Genomic DNA, 20,073 nt, shown 5'->3' with positions numbered 1-20,073 from the left:
ATTCCAAGATACTTGTATTTCATGCCTTAACTACATTCAAATTGTTACACTATAATAAGTTCACCACTAAATGGTAATCTTACAGATACAAAATCTCACTAACATTCTTCTGCCAATTAATTTAGAAATGGAAAGGGGGTGGGAGAAAGGACGGAACAGTTTCCCACATAATTTCTGACAGGCATGTCCAGAACAGTAACTGGTCAAAGAGATGGAGCTAAAAAACGAAACAACCTAGTGGCAAGAACTGGGGTAAATTACTAAAATGTCACATAACAGCAAACTACTGTAGATTTATTCCATTCCCATTTTATGTTTTTGCTCAAAAAATAAGATGTGAAGAATAAACAATGCAATCCAATCTTGGAGCCAGGGGTGGAGGTGTCTTTAAAGAGCCACCTGACACATCCAATGAAAAAGACAAGGAACTGTAGAAGCTGAAGTTCTGTTTCTGGCACTGCCATTGATTCATTATGCTATTGGTTAAATCATAAATAGAGCTAAATTCAAGTGCAGGCTCCATTCATCTTGAAGCTCTGAAAAATGGTCTCAGTTTTCCAAACACTGCCATTTCTGCATGGGAATTATCAGATAAGTGCCTAACCTATCAACAGCGGCAAGCAAGACCCTCAACTTCTCTCTACTTGAGCTTCCTCATCTCTGCCCTTGTAATACAAGGAAAGAGAGGAAGGGAACAAAGTGCCCAGCCCAGTAAGGTTTTATGCATCCTTTACTCCTACCAAGTCCATGGCCTGGTGTTTCTTTAACATCTCTACTCAGTTCTGAGAGTCGTTCAGTTAATGCCAGGATGGTGCTGGAGCTACAACTATGAAAGAGTAAGACAAGGCAGGATTTCTTACATAAATCCTCTATCCTCCAGAAATTCTCTATCCTTTCACAACCTAATGTGGGGTGTATTTAATCCTGAAGGTTGATTCCTATGGAAACACTAGAATCACCAGAGAAGTTATGCAAGAAAAGCAACATACATATTTTTCTGGATGAGAGTCACAACCCAATTCATGTTCCCTTTTCTCTAGCAGAACTTCAAACCTCTAGCAATGAGAAGAGAGTTGCTCTGGGACAGGAGCCAAGCTCTCAGGCAGGAGATACCAGCCCAGGATACACTCATTTCCACCTTCCCAGGACCTAGCAAGAACACCAAATGCAAAATTCTTCCTGCTTTTGCAGAGGGCAGCGGAGCCTGGTTGGTGCTAGTGTGATCTTTTAATATTAGATGTGGAAACATTTGTACTATTATTTTCATCTTCCTTAATTGTCAAGCCCTAGAACTGAGAAAATGACAGACAAAGAAAGGGCAGGAGAAGGAAAGGAAAGGAAAGGAAAGGAACGGAAAGGAAAGGAAAGGAAAGGAAAGGAAAGGAAAGGAAAGGAAAGGAAAGGAAAGGAAAGGAAAGGAAAGGAAAGGAAAGGAAAGGAAAGGAAAGGAAAGGAAAGGAAAGGAAAGGAAAGGAAAGGAAAGGAAAGGAAAGGAAAAGAAAGGAAAGGAAAGGAAAGGAAGAAATAGAGAGAAAGAGAAAGAGAAAGAAAGAGAAAGAGAAAGAGAAAGAGAAAGAGAAAGAGAAAGAGAAAGAGAAAGAGAAAGAGAAAGAGAAAGAGAGAAAGAGAAAGAGAAAGAGAGAAAGAGAAAGAGAGAAAAAGAGAGAGAGAAAGAGAGAAAGAGAGAAAGAGAGAAAGAGAGAAAGAAAGAAAGAGAGAAAGAGAGAAAGAGAGAAAGAGAGAAAGAAAGAAAGAAAGAAAGAAAGAAAGAAAGAAAGAAAGAAAGAAAGAAAGAAAGAAAGAAAGAAAGAAAGAAAGAAAGAAAGAAAGAAAGAAAGAAAGAAAGAAAGAAAGAAAGAAAGAAAGAAAAGAAAGGAAGGTAAGGAAAATATTGCTAGCTAAGTGAGATATTATCTGCATTCTCTGACTCGTATGGGTGCCGGATACCATTTGGCTAAATGTATGTCAGCTCTCTCCTCATTTCAGAACTGCAACTGCTTGTCTCATGAAATATCACTTTCAGGAGAAAAATAAAAAGTGTGAATTCTGTGCTGGTTACATGGTATTTCAGTTCCTCTAGGAGTCAGCCATGCCTGGATTCCCAGAAGTGGGAATGCCTGTGTGCATGCATGGTTTGGCTTGCTCACATTAGTTTTATGCTCTCCTGGCCCTGCTCGTCCCTGCCACACCTGAGAGAGCTACAGCTGCATAAAGCACATGGCTGCAAAACTACTTTTGAGCTGAGAAGACTATTTATAGAGACCAATTTGATTTCTGGGTTTAAAACTAAAACAAGCAAAAAAACCCAAAGAAACAACCTAAACAAATTTTATTTTTTAATTAATTTGGTTTTAAAACACAATCAAGTGTGGTAGTGAACCAAGACACCCAAATCCACAGACTCAGAGAGTAAGCTACATCTGACAGGCTTTACTCACAGAGCAGGAGAAAGAAATAAAGTTGTTTTTCAGCTGGCAAGACAATCCCACGCTCCTGGCACTGTGCAATTTTTTATCTGGTTTCTAATATATAGTAGAGCTCCCTCATCATGTAAGGAAGCATCTCAGAAGCATGTGGATCCCTAGGAGGAGAAGAGGGGAAAACTCTTTTGGATTCACCAGCCTGACAAAGAAGTAGGTAATAGGTAACATCCCTGTACCTTCAGATTCTCTACTTTTGAGGTCTATTAAGAGCTTACAAAGAGGCAGTATTGGTGGAATCTAATCTGACAAATTCCTGTTTCCAGAAGGCTGAGTTCATACATACCTCAAATCATAAATGAAAGTAAATTAGCAAGTTCTTTCTTTGGCCAATTGTTCACAAAACCCAGCTAAAAACCCTGTTGAACTCACAGCCTCTGCTTACAGAAAGTACCAGATGCTCAGTGACAGGAACAGCAGGAAGAGTTCAAAGCAGATTTTTTTTCCCCCCTGTAATGTTTATGTACCGCTTGTCAGAAGTAAAATTCTTCTTACACTGATACATATTTATATATATATATATATATATATATATATATTTAAGACAACCCTCTCTCATCACAGAAGAGCACTGCTTTCATCTGCATGATTTGCTAGAGAAGCTAAATAGCACAATAAAGCACTACAGTGGTTGAAATCTTGGGAAACTTTGAGAATTAATTTTATACATAGATACACATCTATTATGTAAATATTTCAAACATTCAAAACAGTGAAGTTGCTTGCAAATACTGCCTCTCAAGGGGAGAGGCAGACCATAAAGAAGACAGAGTGTGTGACCTTCTAATCTACTCCTTGACTCAAAGCGTCATCTCTCACTATTCCTCCTTATATCAAAAGCAATGCCCTGTAAGAGGTAGAAAGTGTGGAGCTCACAGCAACACTGTTGTAAAAATTACCACAAAAGTTAGGTGTGGGTATCGAGGGGAGCCTCAGCTGCTTCAGAGGTCAGTGCTCCTGCCCCCAGGAGCTGATGCAAGAAGGAAAGGTTTTCTGCAGCAGGCAGAGGAGCTGGGCTTGAATCATGGCACCTCTCACTGCTCCATGTAGGTCCACAATGCTTTATCTGCATAGAGGATTAAAACTGCTTTTTCTGCAAGGGCCAGACATGCTTTAAGCACAGAATGTATAGGACAGGTTTGAGTTCATGTACAAATTGTTTCAGCATGCAACAAAACACTGATGCATAAGTATCTCCAGTTACAATTTTAAAATTGTTACTTGAGGAGGGGAATGAAATGTGCCTTCACAGGGCTGACTAGGAATGACTTCCCTATACTAAATGTAACTGAAAATCTTCTCTTGGCATGAAGGATTATTATGTTGTTGTTCTTTCAGATGGAAAATGTCTTTGATTTTCAATTTTCAGATGACACTAAAAGTTCTTTATTCCAATTTTTGAAAAAACTCCTCAACATTTTTAGAAAAAAAAAAGAAAGAAAAAAAAAAGAAAAAGAAAAGGAAAAAAAAAAAAGGGAAAGAACATTGTGTTTATATATTTCAGGAAAACCCAGTGACCTACCCGCCCACGCTGTACCCAGACCTTCATGATCTCCTATAGCTGGCCTCCAGGTCCTGAGCCAGCAGTCCCTGGGAGCTGCCTCTTACAAGCCACACACCCAGGTATCTGCCTGGAAATGCCCCTGTGATGGGGCTGTTTTGCTCCAGGGAGAACACTAAGAGTGAAAACTGAAAGCCATTAACCGTTGCAGCTGCCAACATATTAGGGAAACTAGGAAAGAGACTAACTTGGTCTTTTTCAGCTGCGGAGGCACAACAATATGAATACGTTTTATCTTGCTAAGGCAATTTTTTAAGGAACCTATTGCCAAAGAAGTTAAGAATAAAACCCCCTATAAGAATATCAATATGGGTAAGACTGCAAAATCCTATCCATGCCACTATAGGGCAAATTTTAGAAACCTAACTTCTGTGCTGCTTAAAATTTTTTTGAAATATTATCATCTTAGACAAAAACAGTTACAAGTGTAAAGCCTCCTGACAAACAGTCCTTTTTTCTTTTTCTTTTTTCTTTAAATATTTATAAGTAAAACTAAATGATCTGGAAAAAGTCAAGTAACCCTATGTAGTAAATGCAGTTTTCTTTTAATTAATATTTTCCCCCTCCCACATGGTGAACTTTGTTTGTTCTATATTTATTTTGTAACAATGAGAATTTTTCTCCCCAAAGGAGGAGTGTAAATGTGCACCTGACCATGCTCAGGGATATGCTACCACAGGTTGAATGCAAAATTACATCTATGCCTCTATATTCCCTTGACTTCTTTATTTACCCAGTTCCTTTCAAAAAATCCATGCACTGTTGGGCTTGATATCAAGTTATATCATTAATTATATCTGAATTCCCACTCTGGTTTTAAAAAAGACCCAAAGCAGTTTTATTGACAACAAGAAAAAATGTATTGTGCTAGAAAGATGAGGAGGAATTTAGTATTTTCTTTGTATAACTATTTGTTAAGGACCTCACCTGAAACCTGGGACATATCTTGAGCCTCATCTGTTTCCATTTTCCTCAAGTTGTCTGAAAAGAGAGGAAGAGCCTTAAGTTAATGCAAAATAACACATACATACATACAAAGAAAAAGGGAAAAAAAAAAAACAAAACCAACAAAAAACCCCAACGAAACAAAACCCCACACATGCAGAGAAGGAGAAAGAAGGGGAAAGAAAAAAAAAATATCCAACCACCAAACCTTTTACTATTTAACTATAAGATTATCTGGGAAGAATAATGTATTTTTCTCTTTATTCCCTCCCTGCATACTTGCTGGAGTATCAGACTGGCACAGACCTTGATCCTTTTAAAAATAGCATTACAAAGATTTATAAAAATATCATTACAAGCACAGGAGGACCAAATTTGTTATTTATTGTTAATTTCCTACTGCATAATAACCCAAAATGCAAACTGACTGCAACAAAATTAAGCAGAAAATTAAATGGCCCTGGGTCATTGTAGGCACAGAATTCATTCTCTTGGTTGATCCATAGTTATGTTCTTTCTAATTTACTGAGCATGCATCGATGAACCTTGAGTCAGCTTGGTGACACGCGTACAATCAGCAATCAAAAAACGAAGCAATTTGCTGAAGAATGTCTCATTTACCCAGGCAGGGCTGCATATCTGAGCAGCAACCGCCACTACCTCCATTAATAATGAATACACCTCCAGCCACAGCAGATGGGCAGAGCAGCAGCTTCAGGCTTTGGCCCCTCGTTCGCCCAGGAGCTCTTCCTTCAGACCGCACCAGCCCGGCGCTGCGTGGGGGAGAAGCACAGCTCCCGAAAATAGCGAAACGAGCCCAGGAGGGAAAGGGAACCTGTGCCTTCCTGTTTTGCTGACAGATGGCTGGCTCCACGGCATGGCGAGCGATACCGGGAAGCTCCTGCCTTCTGCTTGCAACATACCATCTTCCGAGGAGCAGCAACCAGTGACCACAAGCACCAGGGAGAAGCATGCAGAGGGTTAGTGGGGTAGAAACAAAATTCAGGTTTTCTGTTGGAAGGGGACACTGCAGGTCCCAAGGCTCAAGTGCTGGCTGTGGACAGCTGGTGGCCCCTTCGATTATAGATGTGTTGCCAGGGCAGGTAGTCCCAGCACAACCTGGTCCCCACCTGGAAGTGTAGCCTCAGGTGGGGAGGGGAAAAAAAGCCTACAAGCTTTTTGTTCAGCCATGGTTTGCTAGGTCATATCTTTAGCTGGTCTGGTTGGCTTTACATCCTACCAAGCAGAGCAGCTGGCTCTTTGCTGATTCTTATAACTAAGTTATCTGCCCCATCGACTCTGTTTCTTGGAATCTTGAGGGCTGGAAGCAGAGGAGGATGTAGCTTGAGTGCCTACAGAAGGATTCAAGCCTTATCCTAACCTTTTTAGCCCAGCTTCCATGATTGTTTTCTGTTCCAAAAAAATCTTCAGCCCTGAAGCTTCAGTGGGAAAGCATAATAGCCATAGTCATATTTATTAATTTCATAAGCTTTACGGTCTCCTCATGTCCTCTGTATGCCTGAGATCCAATACACTACTGCTCCCCCTTGTAAAAGCTGGCCTCCCTTAGCAGGTCCGTGCTAGCTTTGCAAAAAGAGAGCACACAGACTACAAGACTGCAGACAGATAGGTTGGGGAAGAGAATTTGGTTTATGCAGTTTCCAGAAAGTGTGTGGTGTTCTCACAGAACATTCTGCCTATTGCAGATATACCATTGCACTGCTTAGTATCCAACAACTCTCTATCTTGCTTTATTCTGCTCTTAAAACTTTAATTCCAGTCAAGCAATTTGTTTAACGTCTATATATAATTCTCAGAAATTACTACAGCCATGCAAAATGCAAAAAGCCACCTACCACTCAACAATTTGTGTCAGTTCCTATGGGACTGAAGAGTTTTCACTAGGTTTATTTTAAATGAAGTAGTCAGTGGGCAATACAGCTTCTCTTGCAGGAGGGAAAACCCTATAATGGTAGCCTGCTCAGTTACTGGAAAAGTGGTGTATTCATGGCAGGTGGTATGGTACAAGTGCTATGTCTAGTCCCTTATTTCTCCTGCAAGCATGACTGAACACAAAGGAAGAATAAAAGAAATGCCCGTGCATCTACTACTGCCTTCAGGAGTCACCTGGCTACTATTAATCAGTAAATTAGTACACAGTTTCCACAGAGAATACCCCAACTAAGAAAAGAAAACATCCCAAAAAAAATACCAACCAGAAGGGAGACACAGTCATGAAACGCACTTTATTCCAACAGCACTTGTTTTCTCCCTGTTGCTAGGGCTTCAGCAGGACTGGGAGAAACAAGGGGAGAAGGTGACAAAGGAGAAAATGTCTTCTATTTTCATAGTCCTGAATTTATCTGGCTTTGGGATAACGAGCCTTGTATGTTCAGCATTTCTACAACTTAAGCAGCACACTTCTGAGCTCTACTGCTTCCTGCCTCTTGCTGTCATCAGGCAAAATTCAGTTTGAAAACACTCCCAGTTCTTAAATGGAGAGGTAAACAAGAGTACAGATTTTTTGTTGTGTTTGTTTTTTCTTTTAACAGAAGTAAACTAGAGTACAATTTGGTTTGTTGGGTTTTTTTAGTGGAATACTCCTAGGCTTGCCTTCTGTGAGGTTAGGTGACTGTCTGTCCTGAGATACTGTTAGTTCTCAAAGAGATGATTTCAGGGTTTACACTTAAATTAGGTGATCTTAGAACATTTGGCAAGGCTGACCCATTTCCCAGGGGTGTAATATAGAGGGAAAATAGAGCTGGTGGAAAAGTTATGAGAGAAAGATTTTTTCCCTTAACAATTCTTTAGAACAATGAAGCGTGGTTTCTAAATGTAGATTAAGATCCATAACACGAAGCAAAAGAACTTTTAAAAGCCCTAAAGGGTGTTTTGAAACCCTCATAGAGGAAAATTGTACTCCAACACTATAGTATCCTGTGTTATCTGGAAAATACTAATGAAATCCCAGTTAACTTCAGCTGTAACAGCAAAGAATACATGATGGGACACAGCGTCCCCTCCCAGTTCTGCAAAGACAGCAGTGTGTTGGTTTAGTCTATTTGACAGTTAAAAAGTTTTTCATACGAGACTTGGCCACAATGCACCTTGGGATAAATTTTAAGTGCTAAGAGTAGAATGTATCTCTTTTATCTTTGTTATGGCAAATCTATAAATAGGAAACTATGCCTAGTTTTACCTCCTGTTCCTCCTCTGCTCTAGACTCAGCAGAAACATTGTCACTGACTTCCCAGAAAACAAGACAGCCCTATGAACACATACCAGGATTTCTACTAAAGTATCTACTTCTTGTCAATTTGTAAATTAATAGATCTTTAGATAGATTTATCTGAAAGAACACTGTTCTAGAAATGTGTATGACATGAGACTCTAAGTAACTGTTAGCTTTGGCAAAACCAAAATTGTTTTGCAATTTTTCATTGTAAATTGTATATACAGCATCAAATTTATCACTAGCATAAGAAGCTCATATGACTTCACTGTCTTCCATGCAGTCACATCTATTTAGGTTAGCAGCTAATTTAGGAGACTGGATTTAGAAATCAAAAGCTGGGTGGGCAGATCACCAAAGAAATCTTGCTCTCAAATGCTGAACTTGCATACCTCTCATTTATGCCAGGAAAGAGATGAGCACCTGGGTGATAATAGCAATTTGTTCTACGTAGTAATCCAAACAGCTTCAAAGTTTGGCCAGTACTGGAAGAGCTACAAAGTTCCCTACAAAACTGATAGAACTATTTCTTCAAGTCTTTTCAGATGCAGAACTCTAAGTTGTGCATTTTCCTCTTCAGACTTCAAATACTAGATTCACAGATGAAGCTACCATAAAGCTTTGGAAAAAGAATCAAATGTTGCAATCTTAGGCTAATTAATAACACATAAACAAAAAAATAATTGGAAAGCCATGTTAATTTTGTTTTAAATAAGGAAGTACCTAACTTACATGCTCACATAAAAATGTTGGATTTAAATTAGTCAGCCTTTGAGCAGTTTAGCATCTTGAGCCCAAGAAAAATTTACATGTGACTGACTACTCTCCTTGACTCTCTCTCTACAATATAACTTGTGCTATGTCTTAAGAATATATCAAAACACACCCCAGGAATCACTGAGGCAGTGCTCCATTTACACCTGGTGTCAATTACAACCAGAAGAGGAACTGGAACCTTTTAGGATTCTGAGTGTAAATATGAAGAAGTCATTGAAAGTCAAGATTTTTCTAATCTTCCAGGATACAGTAAATTGTTTTCAAATCTTGGCTTATTATTTCATCTGCTGTTTTACAATGCAAATTTAAAAGTAAACCCCCTTGTCAAGAAAATGAATGCTTAGCATTTATACAATGTTTTATCAATTCAAACAAAATTGTAAGCATGACAGTCCTTCTACAAACCCTGCTCTCTTAGGATATTAAAAGATCGCAAGATTGGGCCACTGATAATATTCAATGCAATGACCTAATCCAGTGCCAAAGACCAGTAACTGTGTTTTCTTCTTTGTTTCCCGAGCTACATATGTCCTGATTTCTCTGGGACAACAGGTCCTTCACACTTAGCTCATAACTTACTGTATGGAAATGAAATCACAGATTTTGATATTTGTGGAGCCACTTGGGATTTACACCAGCATACCTAATCTCAGAGCTGTCCTTCAATCTACAGATAGCTCTACTTCTGGTGCTGCAAGGAGTCCACAAACATACAACACATCCAGCTGCATGCTTCCTGACTATGTAGGTGTAGCCTTGTTGAGCAGAGAGAAAGGTCCCTGAAGGACCAGTTCTGTCTTGAGTGCATCCTGTGGGGGCAGGTACACCTTTCCACAAAGTTTCCACAAAGCAGAAAACATGAGCACTCATGCAATCTGGAGGAGGGGAGAAGAAACTTTCTACAAGGGTCCTGGTGTTCTGCAGGTGCTTTTGCAAATATAAAAAGAGGGGAATGTGTTCCTTAGTGGTGGCAGCTCTGGGTTAATTGTCATGAAACAAACAAGCAAAGAGGCAAACCCCAGCCTTGCTTCCACAGCCACCACAGGGAAAGGGCCGATTTCGCAACCCTTGTTTGTGCAAGCAGCCCCACGGCAGGAAAAGGGACCGCTCGCACGGGTCATTGGAGCAGCTGGCCCTAGCAGAGTGCTGATGTGTGAGCACGTCTCATCTTTGTGGTCTTTGACATGTCCCATTGGCTCCTCATCACATAGGCTGCAGCTTTAACTAACTAAAACTCCAAACCAACAGCCAGAAACATAAAACCCCAACCCACTTTGCAATCTAAATTGAAGCAAAGCTCCTAAAATGGATCCTAGATTCAACTACCCATGACATATAAAGAAAAGTTTATTACAAATAAATTAATGAAGTAAAACCAGGGTGCAACCTGAAAAACACAGTACTGTTGAACACCTATAGCCTTTAACATACCTGATGGGAGAATTTGCACAGTAAACAACAGGTTAGGAGTGACATGTATTATCATGTATGTGTCATCCATCTTTTGTTTTTTTAGGTTGGCAGTTGCATCTACATGCAGAACGATAACACAGCTGCATTTCTAATTGCAACAGAGAGTCTCAACCTAGCAGAACCAAGCTTCTTGCATCCACTGAAATGAATGAGTTTGGACAAATAACCAAGAGAGGAAATTAATAGGGGCAACTCTGTAAAAAATTTAGTAAAGCATTTAGTTTTCTTTTAAACGAAAGACCTAATTTTTTTTTAATAGAGTTTTAACTTCACATACAAATATGCTACATGAGGCTGAACACACAACAGGAAGGATGTTAAATATGGGTAAAAGGTAGTATGTATTGCACAACCAGTGGAAATACTTGAAGAAAATTGCTAGAATCCTACAGACTAGTTTTAATTAAAAGCATCCAATATCTCAGCAAGCAGCTGATAATTAGCTTTATTATTGTAATTTAATATGCTAGACTTCACAGTCTCTGTGAAAGACTACTTTAGAACCATTTTAATTCTATTTTTAATTTCCGCCTCATCACACAGTTCAATGTAAATAATAACTATGAAGATGAGGGGTGGTCCTTTCTGAAAACCAAAAACTGAGAGTCATAATAAGCACTTGTGTCCTTCAATTTCTGTTTTTTGTTTGTTTGTTTGTTTGTTTGTTGTTTGTTTGTTTGTTTTTTAAAGGAATGCATTAACAGAGAAAAAAGGTTAAAACTAAGTGGATCAATTTCTCTCCCTCTACACTAATTCCATATTCAGCTTTTTCTACAAAGTCGAGGGAGATGTTTAGTTTATTCAGTCTTTTCTGTATTCCTGCCTAGTGCAAATTCTGGTTAACTACACAAATTGACAATACAATTATGAGCATACAGTTAAATTTCAATGGAGAGCTCCTGTCTGCAAAATGAAGGAAGCACTGTAATTCAGTACACAAGATTAAGAAAAGAACTCTGCTAACAGTGCAGATGTGAAACATTTATATGCTGGCACATGTACAATTAATTTGTGTGTTAGTGAACAATTGTGAGGGTGTAAAAAAAGTTGTCTCAAAGATCTTACATAGTTCTCAGTTCTTCAGGAATTCTTTGTCAAATCACTGACAAATGATAAAAAGTGCATCTTTAATTCTTAATTGTGTTTTCCATATGCATTCTTCTTAGCATTCTACTGTTTGAGCTATATTCATGTAACAATTCATTGTTAAAAGAGATAATTTTTAAAATGTGTTCTTTTATTGATTCTGTGTGAAAATTACTGGACTTGATATCATTGCAAATATAAAAAAAAGGTTCTTCCTTAAGATTTTTGAATTGTAACTAGAGTCATTATAAATTGTTTCCACAATATGAGAAAAACACGAAGGTAATTTTCCTAATTAAGGCCACATTTTATTAGTGCATTAAACTCTGTCACCTTTATTCACTAAAAATCAAGCAGAAAAGGGGAATAAATTCACCATGGCAAAGAAAATACACACATTTCCATCATACAAATAAACCGACTAAAAAAAGGTGAGGTGTGTAAATTAAGGCATTCCATCTAAGAACACAGCACATTCTCGAGTGGTCAGACTAAGCTCCTGGATATTCTTCCAGAACTTCCTGAGAGAAGGCAGGGAGCAGATACAATTTTTTTGTATCCATATTATATATATATATGATTTTAAAAGAATAGGATGCCCTTAGCACAGCATATCCAAACATGCAATAGAGAAAAGATAAAAACATCCCTTTATTCCCCTAGAATTGTTATTGCTAAGTATTTCCAGCAATATACCAGCAGTCAATTTATACAAATTACAGGAGCTTTCAATAACTCTGCTTCATGATCACGGAATTGCTTCCTAATTTCCCTTCAAACTGTTCAAGCTGTTATGGATTATTAAAGGATATTATCAGCCTAAGTAAGCATATTAGAGATCTGTGGGATTTTTTTTTCCCTAAACAAACAAAAAAATAACTCCTAAAAGTACTATATTTGAAATGAATTAGCAAGTTTCTCCACACTACATGTTTCAGTTAACTCAGTCTGCTTTTGCTAATATTTTGGACCCAATTCACTGCAGACAATTCCAGCTTTTCACTGCAAGTGCTCCACTGTTCTCAGTGAATTGACACAAGCAGAAAAATGAAGAAATGCAGTAGGGAATCAGATCAGTCTTACAGAGAAAGTTTCTCTTTTACTGACAAAGCTAGAGCAACTGGGATCAGAAGAAGAAATGTAAATCTTTCACTTGAAATCCACTTCAAAATTAACTAAAGAAGTGGACAGTTCCCATTGCTTAAAAATTATTACAATTTCCGTGTGCCTGCTCTTCAAAAACTGTCTGAATGGCCTTTGGAGGCATTTATATGAGAAGCGTGAGTGTGCCTGCACTGTCCTATCCATATAAATTTGCAATGGTATAAATAAAGCTAAGAACAGGCATGTATATTTTCAGGACTAGGACCTACCTTTGCAATCACCACACTGTGTTGGTAGTGACCTGCAATCCCTTCATTATTCACCCGCTTAAAGCATGGGGGAGGGTGTGTCTTAAAGGACAAGGGTAAGTCAGAAATTTCTTGGGCTTAATAAAGATGCATCGCAATGTACCCTCGGGGTCTAACAGAACTCTGTTTAAATTTAAGGAGCAATCAAAACTCTTGTTGACTCCCAAGTTTTAGTTATATTTATGTATAGATTACAGGCATAGGGACAACAAAACACAGGTGACCTAGGAAACAGAGTTTCCCAGCCTGGACAACCCCTAGGGAGATAAAACTGTAGATATATTGGATGAGTGGAAAGTATTTAAAGTAGCCTCCCGTATAAAAGTTGCCATAAAGCTGACAAGAACAACTCTGGCTAACTTGCCTCAGAAGACACGCGAGTCTCTAAATGCTTTTCCCCTCCAGTGAGGGATTACAGAAAAAAATGCCAGTGAGGAATATGTCTTTCCTCTTTTGACTCTTGCATTGAGTTGCAAGCATTTAGAAATGTTTCCCAAAGAAGCATACTCCCAGGAAAACTGATTAGAGCCCTTACCTTCCACTGCTCGACTGAAACAATGTAGCCCCGGCACTCTCCTAAAGCTATCCAAGAAAACACTTAACCCAACAGAATTTTTCCCACAGTGCAGCCTCATCCCCTCCCCTTTCTTTTTTTTTTTGGGAGGCAGGATTCTAAGAGGAAAAAGTGGAAAAAGTAATTTCCAAATCTTTCTTTCTGTAGTTTTTTGCTTCCTAGAAAAGTGGGGTTTATTGCTCTAGAGGGGAATTCTAGGGAAGCCCACTGCAGTGCCAGAATTGCATCCCACCTTACATTCATAAAGATAACAACTTTTTCCAAAGATCCCATTATTGCTACACTGCATTTTACTACTTTACTGTTTTCTTTGGTCTAATTCTATTACTTTTAATAATAGTAGAAAATAATGACTGGTCAAAATGTAATCAAGTACATATGTGAATCTTGACTGAAAAACATTAAAATTCACTATGGACCCAGCTCTTCTTGCACATAAAACAGGAAAGGAAAAAAAAATCCCACAAGTCTACACTGGAAGTTTTTCCTGAAAAAGAGCCACACAATTAGGCTGTGATCCATGACTTTTGATATCCTCCGGACTTTTGGAAAAAATGTTGCCAGAAATGGTCTGCCAGAACAGCATACAATTCATCATGCCCATGTTTTCTGTTGCTGAAATACAAACCGGACCCATTTCCTTGTTTTCTGCAAGATTGTGGCATTAGTGAAAGAAGTACCAAAGCTCACATAAAATGTGTTTGGAAATAATTTTGGCTTCAATTTGGAGTTATCCGATTTCAATGATGAGAAACAAGTTTTGCATTGTTGTAAAATTCTGGATTGCTTCTCCACTTACATTGCTGCATTGCTATGCAGTGGAAGTGGCAAGCAGACCAGGTTTTTGGTATTAAGGTCCACAAGGGAAAGGAAAACTGCTACAGTAACATCAAGATGAAAACTATTGCATTTTTTATTGTACACTGAAGGTAACAGATGACAAAGGTGTCATTCATGCTTACAAAAAGAAACATGCCACCAAAACACTGCTGGAGTGAGCACTGGCAGCTGGGAGCCAAGGTGGAAAGTCACAGATGTACAAAAAACTTGTCTCTCTACTGCAACTCCTGAGTATGTGATCTACTCAAAAAAGATCAACTCACTTTGCTCACTTGGAGTTAGGTAGCCACCCTGAGAAATACTCAGCAAGGATAAAGGATGCACTTAGGATCAGAGTCTAAGCTTCTCTGGTTACTGAGAGCATGAAGGGCAATGATGGAAGAGTCCTCTGCCCTGTCTGCCCATCTGTCCATCACTACATTGGACCAGAGAGATTAATGATCTCTGTTTAATTACTGGGATCCACCAGTGCTTCCTGACTAAATTAGGAGAATCAGTACAATTCCAGATCACGCCTCTGCCTTCCTGTTACTTCCCTTGGAAGCTGTACCCAGGAGGCAGAGGACTCTCCAGTATCTCCCTGTGAATTAGGTTTGAAATCCTGGCTCCTGAAAATGTCCAGTTTTGGACTTCCATTGACTTAGTCTAGTTGGTATTCTCACTCAGTGGATAAATCTGCCTTCTCCTTGGCTTTTTATCTTAAATTACTTGATTGTTAGGGCTATGATATTATTTCAATTTTTTTTTTTTTCTTTCAGACTTGCAGTATATTGAGTTCTGAGTTTGAGCCACTTATCTCAAAAAAAAAAAAAAAAAAGAAAAAAGAAAAAAAGGAGGAAATGTATAGTCATGGATACTAATATTTGTGAGAAAATCGTTAAGGCTGGAAGAGAGTTTGGGATAACAGAAACATGAACTAAGGAAAGTACAGAGTTCTGCAGGCTTTTGGACACTTCCCCACTCAGTTCTGCTAAGGACAGCTATCATTTTAAGAGTTCTTGGTCTTGCATTTGGTCTACATTTAGTTTCTCATGTCCACACACAGCAGTTTCAAGGGTTTGATAAAGCAATATGGCATAAGGCCACCCTATATAAGGTGGAAAAGCTTTGCTATGGATTGAGGTATCTTTGGGGGCAGGAATGATATGGCAGTCTAAGCAGTATATCTGGTATTTTAAATTCAGTTTAAAAAAAAATATTTATGAGTTAAAATCAAAGCAGAGCATGCCAGTATTAGAAATAAGCTTCCTCATGCAAGCGATGGTGTCTTTTGGAAAAGGAACAGAGTATAAACTACCTTTTGCTACTATTATATTAACCCATTAAGAGGAATACTGGGTGTTTTCATGGTGACATGAACAAATCCATCCTCACTTTTTTGCCTTACAATTTCTCTCATTAAGAAGAGAAAGAAGAACAAACAAAGTTACCTAAAGGCAAAAACTTGGTTTGCAAAATTCAGAAGCAGCTACATTTTCTTATGAGAAAGCCATCCTGACTTCAGTTTTTCTATTTCACTAAGACTCTAAACACCTTAAGCCATGCGATTCACCCGGAAGGTGAGAGAGCAGTGCCGCAAGCCACTCAGAACATGCTCCTTATTAGTTGATTCAGATTAAAGTCTTTCCAAGCATTTGAAAGGAATTTCAGTAGTTATTTTAAAATGTAATACATCAATAAGCTTTTTCTTTATATTTCAATGATTACTTATAATGTTTAATAGTCATACGACATGTTATTCCAGAATACACGTGAGTTACAACTGATGTGAGCAGTCAACTGACGCTAACACAGTGCATCTTTTAAAGCATTTGGCCCTTGCAGTGCATTACAGCTTCCCATTTTAAAACTAGACTATTAAAGTCTAGCAAATGGGTTCTTAAAGTGAATGTATGAAATATAAACATTATTAGATACCTGGTTTATTTAATTTGAGGGTTGTTGTTTTTTTCTGACGGTTGGAGAGTAAATGTACATAGCTGTAGCTTTGGTAGCATCTATCTATTGAAAAGAAAAATACCTAGTCAGGAAGCTCTCATTCTAACTTCTGATCCTCACACAAAGTCCTGTGAAAAAACTGCTTGCACTTACATGTGTAAGCAGACTCAGTGCAAGGAAAAAAGTAAAAAAAAAAAAAATAAATAAAAAAAGAAAGAAAAAAGAGAAGAAAAAACCTACAAAAAACCAACATGATATTCCTCTAAAATAATTTACATAGCTTAAGCCATGGTTATACTGCTCTAAAAATGCTTGCATTCCACAAAACATCACTTTTTGGAGATAATTTGCAATCATAAGCTACACAATTTTTCGGACACAGTATTAACTTTAAAGAATTTTGGAAACAGAATGTTTTGCATAAGGTCTGCCATCTTTACCATACCTTCGAGACCAAGGTAGAAGTAATCCAAGAAGTAATCAGCTTTCTTGAAGCACAAAATTGAGTTTCCTTACAGTCAACTGCTGCAGTGGGAAGTAGGTTCCTCACACACACAGTTTCTAACTACACGCATCTTCTTGAATAACGACTACAGACCGAAACTGTCGCCTCACAGAGAGGGTAACTGTGGAGCAGGGTGAAAGAAAACCTCCAGCTGTGACAGGCTGTATCGCCAGGAGGAAAACTTCTGATGGCACCGCTACTCGGAAGTCAGCAACTTCTCTAACGCAGCTCCCCTCAAACGCACAGGGGCTGCTAATTTTACAAGTTCCTAATGGCTTTTACAACCTCCGTGCCGGCCACCCCTCTGCACATGACAGGCGCAAGGAATCCGGACTCGGGCTTTGAATGGACCGAAGTGCCGTAGCTGACTCGAGGAGGCGAAAACAGACCGGTCCGCACCCGCTCCTGCCGGGGGGGGCAGGGTTTCCACCGCCCCGTCGCTTCCCTCCCCTTGGAATCAATGAACACCCCTTCTCGGCCAGCTCCTTGTGGCTGCTCATCTCTGAAATTTTAACGAAGCGCTCCAATTACACCCAAAATGCGGCGCAATGTTTTCAAATTTTAAAAAATAAAATAAAATACTGTGTGTATATTTATATATATAATTTAAAAGGGGTGTGGGACGGGGAGGAGGTGAAGAAAAGGACGGGACGGGACGGGACGGGACGGGACGGGACGGGACGGGACGGGATGGGACGGGACGGGAGGACCTGCCTGTTGGGCTCCGCAGTCTCCTACTTTACTCTCCCGTCAAATTCCCGGCGGCGCCGGCTCCGAGCGGCCCCTCCTCACCCCCGCGCCGCAGCCGCTCGGCTCTGACCCCCCGCCCGCCAGCGGGGGCTGGGGCCGGTGCCCGGCCGGGACCCACCGCCACGCAGTACCTGCTACGTCGGGGCCGGGGCCGGGGCAGGCGGCAGCTGTGGCGGCGCGGAGCGGAGCCGCTCCATGTGCCGGCGCTGCCCCGCGGGCGGCGGCTCCGCGCCCGGTCCCTCCCCCGCCGCTCGCCCCCCCGCCCGCCCTCCGCCCCCCGCAGCCGCCCCCCGCAGCCGCCCCCGCTCCGCACCTTCGCACGTCGGCGCCCCCCGCGGGGGAGTTTTACCTGGCGAGGGCTTGAAGTGGGGCTGGAAGTGCGGGAGAGGGGCCGAGCTCGGCACCGCCCCGCCGAGTGCTCCCGGGCCCTGGAGGTCTCCCAGCAGCCGGTCGCGGCGGGGTGTCACATGCCGCCAGCTGCAGACATCCACCTGTAACGCCTCGGAGCGGAGGGGAAAGGGGTCAGATCACCCTCCTTTATCTCAACATGGTCATTGACATCCCACGCAAAATGCGCCCCAGGCTTTCTAAGCACTTGGTATTAGTGGCGCAGGATCAGAACTCAGGTAACTTACTTAAAGTCGGTGGCAGAGCCAGTCACTGAAATCCAGACCTTACACTTCAGGGCAGAATGGACAGTGAACCTGATGGAAATTACTCATATGCTTAAGTGCATATACACTCTGTGGAGGACCAGGATCTCATTTTTGCTGTGCTTCAGTTCCTCATCTGACAGATGAGGATAATGCTACTTCCTTTCTCACATCCTATCTTTATCTGTGCTCTCACATTACAAAAAATTTAGCCATAACTTTATGCGTGTGAGTAATCTCATTGACTTAAAAGGGGCAATTCAGAGATGCAAAGTTAAACACGCATGTAAGCATTAGAAAGATCAAGCCTTATAATGTAACCTCTTCAGAACAGAAATCGTCTACTACTTACTAGAAGCTTATAATGTACAACCAAATTAGATGTCCAGTGAGAAGTTGGGCTTTTTTTAGAAGAAATGTCAAGACTATACCTGGGGATTTATTTCAGGCACTGCTTCCCTCTGCAGATGTGATTGCTGTGTGCTTCACAAACTAGCATAATATCTAGGTAGGATCTAGATGAACCAGACATATCTTGTCCTCTGAGTTTTTAAATTTTTCTCACTGAGTCTTTACAGAGTTGTGGAACCCTCCTTTTACCAGAACTTCTAAAAAGACTTTATGGATCTGATAGGGTTGAAAACTAGAGCTAAATTTTCTTCTTATTTATTCCAGAATACCCTATGTCTTCCAGCAGGTTTGCGAATAGGGAAATAAAAGTATTTGATTACTAGAATCACACCCCAGCATTAAAAAGAAAGAAATAAAAAAAAAGGTCCCCAAAAAGATCCACAAGATATGCTACCATAAGCTTGGCAGTTACTACCTTTCTCCAGGAAATTCCAGAGCTTTGCCTCAGCAAGACTGGGAATAAAGGCAGGGAGAGCTTCACCAACCATCCTCTTGAAAAGCAGAAGAGGGTGAACCCAAGGGAATGCAGCAACTTTCCACAGATCTGTATGTCTGAATATTTTGAAGCAAAAGGACCAACACTCCACTGAGGTACAGCAAGTTCAGGAGCTGTTAGCTGCTCTCCTGTGCTCCAGTTGCTACAGGGCTTGCAGACCAGTGGCTCTGAGTGTGCTCCAGCCTACTGGGGGGAGCTGAATTGGCATGTATTTTTTAAGACAGATTTCACATTGTCCAAGCCACAATTTCTCATTAAACATTTGAGAAGAGTTTTAAGGTCAGAATCAAGTTTCTGGCCATGTGAGCTGAGCCTGCTGAAATCAAATCCTGTAAGATGTTAAGCATCTTCTGCAAGTTGCTGTACTGAGGTTTGTTAGCACCTCATAGGAGGTCTCAAAAGTTAGAAGGTGTTGTGAAGACCCTTTTATGGCTGAAACCCTTGAGAATTATTAGCAGTATAGTCCCAGCTGCACTGAGCCCACTGCTGGCAGCCTGCTCTCGTGCAGTGAGTTTCTTGCTGGGATAGCAGCAGTGGGTAGTCTGAAGGGAGCTCCACTGTCTCAGTGATGCTTACCCAGGCTAGAGCTAGTTTGAGCCAAACTGCTATGGTATAGTTGCAGATACACACTTATGCACTTGCCTGAGTAGCCAGATTCTACAATCCTTTTATTGCAGTATTTCCACTGACATTACAGGGAACTGAGTTGTAAAGGATATAAGGTAGAGCACTGTATAACAAAAAAAAACACCAACAAAACAAACAAAAAAACCCCCCAAAAACCCAAACAAAACACCAAAGTTGCCTTGCAGTTGTCTAATTCATTGCCAGCTAAATCTTATATCAGAATATATTTACTAAAGAAAACTTTGCCATCGCTATAAGGTTTATTGTGGGAAGCACCTAACAAGGCTGCACAGTGGTGGTTTATTTCTGATTA

The 20,073-nt window shown here is 40.3% G+C and overlaps 1 protein-coding gene across 4 annotated transcripts in view; it reads right to left on the bottom strand.

Annotated features, from left to right (window-relative positions):
* Nucleotides 1–17,768, bottom strand: part of IKZF1 (IKAROS family zinc finger 1) — a 67,623-nt gene extending 49,855 nt beyond the window's left edge. For 3 of the 4 annotated variants that reach the window (XM_051610007.1, XM_051610008.1, XM_051610009.1), the window contains exons 1-2: nucleotides 16,764–17,066; nucleotides 4,969–5,022 (exon numbers count right to left, since the gene is read on the bottom strand). In XM_051610007.1, the coding sequence (XP_051465967.1) occupies nucleotides 4,969–5,008 (40 nt within the window). In that variant the 5' untranslated portion in view covers nucleotides 5,009–5,022; nucleotides 16,764–17,066. Of the gene's footprint in view, nucleotides 1–4,968; nucleotides 5,023–16,763; nucleotides 17,067–17,704 lie in introns of those variants that run through there. The other variant, XM_051610006.1, reaches the window with a different exon arrangement.
* Between the last annotated feature and the right edge of the window lie 2,305 nt (nucleotides 17,769–20,073).

This window comes from Apus apus, chromosome 2, assembly GCF_020740795.1.
Source record: "Apus apus isolate bApuApu2 chromosome 2, bApuApu2.pri.cur, whole genome shotgun sequence".
NCBI classification, from domain to species: domain Eukaryota; kingdom Metazoa; phylum Chordata; class Aves; order Apodiformes; family Apodidae; genus Apus; species Apus apus.
This window is presented reverse-complemented; position numbering and strand designations above follow the sequence as displayed.